Source organism: Leptonychotes weddellii, chromosome 6, assembly GCF_054177405.1.
Source record: "Leptonychotes weddellii isolate Sample4059 chromosome 6, ASM5417740v2, whole genome shotgun sequence".
Lineage (NCBI taxonomy): Eukaryota > Metazoa > Chordata > Mammalia > Carnivora > Phocidae > Leptonychotes > Leptonychotes weddellii.
The window spans coordinates 51,052,707-51,054,403 of NC_138374.1; the positions used below are offsets into that span (position 1 = coordinate 51,052,707).

Sequence of the window (1,697 nt, forward strand, 5' to 3'; positions counted from 1 at the left end):
AGAGAAAGCAAACAGAGCGGTGCTCCCCTCCCCCGACCCCGGCCCTTTGTCCGGAATCCAGCTGTGCCCCGCGGGGGAGGAGCGGGCTCGCGTGGCGCGGCCCCCTGGCCCCGGCGCTGATTGGCCGGCGGCTTGGGCTGCAACCGGGCAGGCACGCTCCTGGCCCGGGCCGAGCAGATAAAGCGTGCCAAGGGGCACACGACTTGCGGCTCAGAAAATCCGAATGGTCTCGCAGCCGCGCCAAAAACAGCAACGGTGGCCCGGGACCCCCTTTGCGTTTCGTTTCTCTGGAGCTGGGGAAACTTCTAGGCAGCGGCGCCTGCGTCTCAGTCGGGCTTGCAGACGAAAAGGCCAGCTCATCTCACCAACTGCTCTCGCTGCCCCCCTGCTCTCTACCCTTTTGCGCGCCAGAACAAGGTAACACCTGGAGGCCACAGAGCGACGGGTGGAGGCGGAAAGGGGTCCTCTGATCCGGCAGGAGCGGGGGGTGGCTCTTTCTCGGTTATTTCCCACTTGGCCCCGGGATAGGGAACTGCGCCCGGGTGGCGGACCCACGCTTACCCCGACCTCTTACCCCGCCGCAGGATGGCGCCTCATCCCTCGGGTACGCCAGCTGTCCAAGTGACCCAGGAGACAGAGCAGCCCTTCCAGGGGGCCTCGGACTACGAAGTGACCTGCGTTGCGTCGGCTCCGCCCAGCCCCGCTCGCGTGCGGGGGAACTGCGCCGAGGAGGAAGGGGGCGGCTGCCGAGGGGCCTCGAGGAAGCTCCGGACGAGGCGCGGGGGGCGCAGTCGGCCCAAGAGTGAGTTGGCGCTGAGCAAGCAGCGAAGGAGCCGGCGCAAGAAGGCCAATGACCGCGAGCGCAATCGAATGCACAACCTCAACTCGGCGCTGGACGCGCTTCGCGGCGTCCTGCCCACCTTTCCGGACGATGCCAAGCTTACCAAGATCGAGACGCTACGCTTCGCGCACAACTACATCTGGGCGCTGACGCAGGCGCTGCGCATAGCAGACCATAGCCTCTACGGGCTGCAGTCGCCCGCACCGCCCTGCGAGGAGCTGGGCTGCCAGGACGGCCGCTCCCCGGGAGACTGGGGCTCCCTCTACTCCCCGGTCTCCCAGGCGGGCAGCCTGAGCCCCACCGCCTCGCTGGAGGAGCGTCACGGGCTGCAGGCGCCTGCCTCCCCTGCGGGTCTGCGCACCGGCGCCCTGGCTTTTTCAGACTTCCTATGAAGGAGCCGTTCAGCCGTTGGGCGGTGGGTGCTTGGGGGCGGGGGGTGGAGGCCGTCAGGGACGCACCGCGACTGCGGCGGCCCTGAACTTGCTCCTCCAGTCTCCGGCTCGCTGACACCCGGTGAGCCCAGGCTCCTACGAGGGTGGCAGACTGGATTCGATCCCCCGGTCCTCTGCGCCGCGCCAACTTCGGCCCTCTGTTTGCTGCCCGCGCAGGCGGGTAAAGCAGGCTCCGCGCTCCCCTCCCTGCAGCCGCCCCAAGTCTCCTGCAAAGACGATGAGGATGGTAGCACTACGCAGCCCGAGACACCCACTGTCTCCAGCCACCCTACCCTCACTCAAGTCTGTCAGTCTCTCTTTCCTCCTCCACCAATGTGATCTCTCACCGTTTGCTCTCTCTCACCGTTTGCTCTCCTCTCCAAAGACGCCGCTGACCTTCTCCTCCAGTCGCTATCACGTCCTGG

General features: G+C 67.0%; 1 protein-coding gene across 1 annotated transcript; it reads left to right on the forward strand.

Moving 5' to 3' along the window:
* The first annotated feature begins 585 nt into the window (after positions 1 to 585).
* Positions 586 to 1,233, forward strand: NEUROG3 (neurogenin 3). The gene has a single exon (XM_006728910.2). The coding sequence runs from the start codon at positions 586 to 588 to the stop codon at positions 1,231 to 1,233; it is 648 nt and encodes a 215-aa protein (XP_006728973.1).
* Positions 1,234 to 1,697: the final 464 nt, after the last annotated feature.

What these genes read in the sequence shown, in the direction of transcription:
- NEUROG3 (XM_006728910.2), top strand. Translation starts at nt 586, where the DNA reads ATGGCGCCTCATCCCTCGGGTACGCCAGCTGTCCAAGTGACCCAGGAG.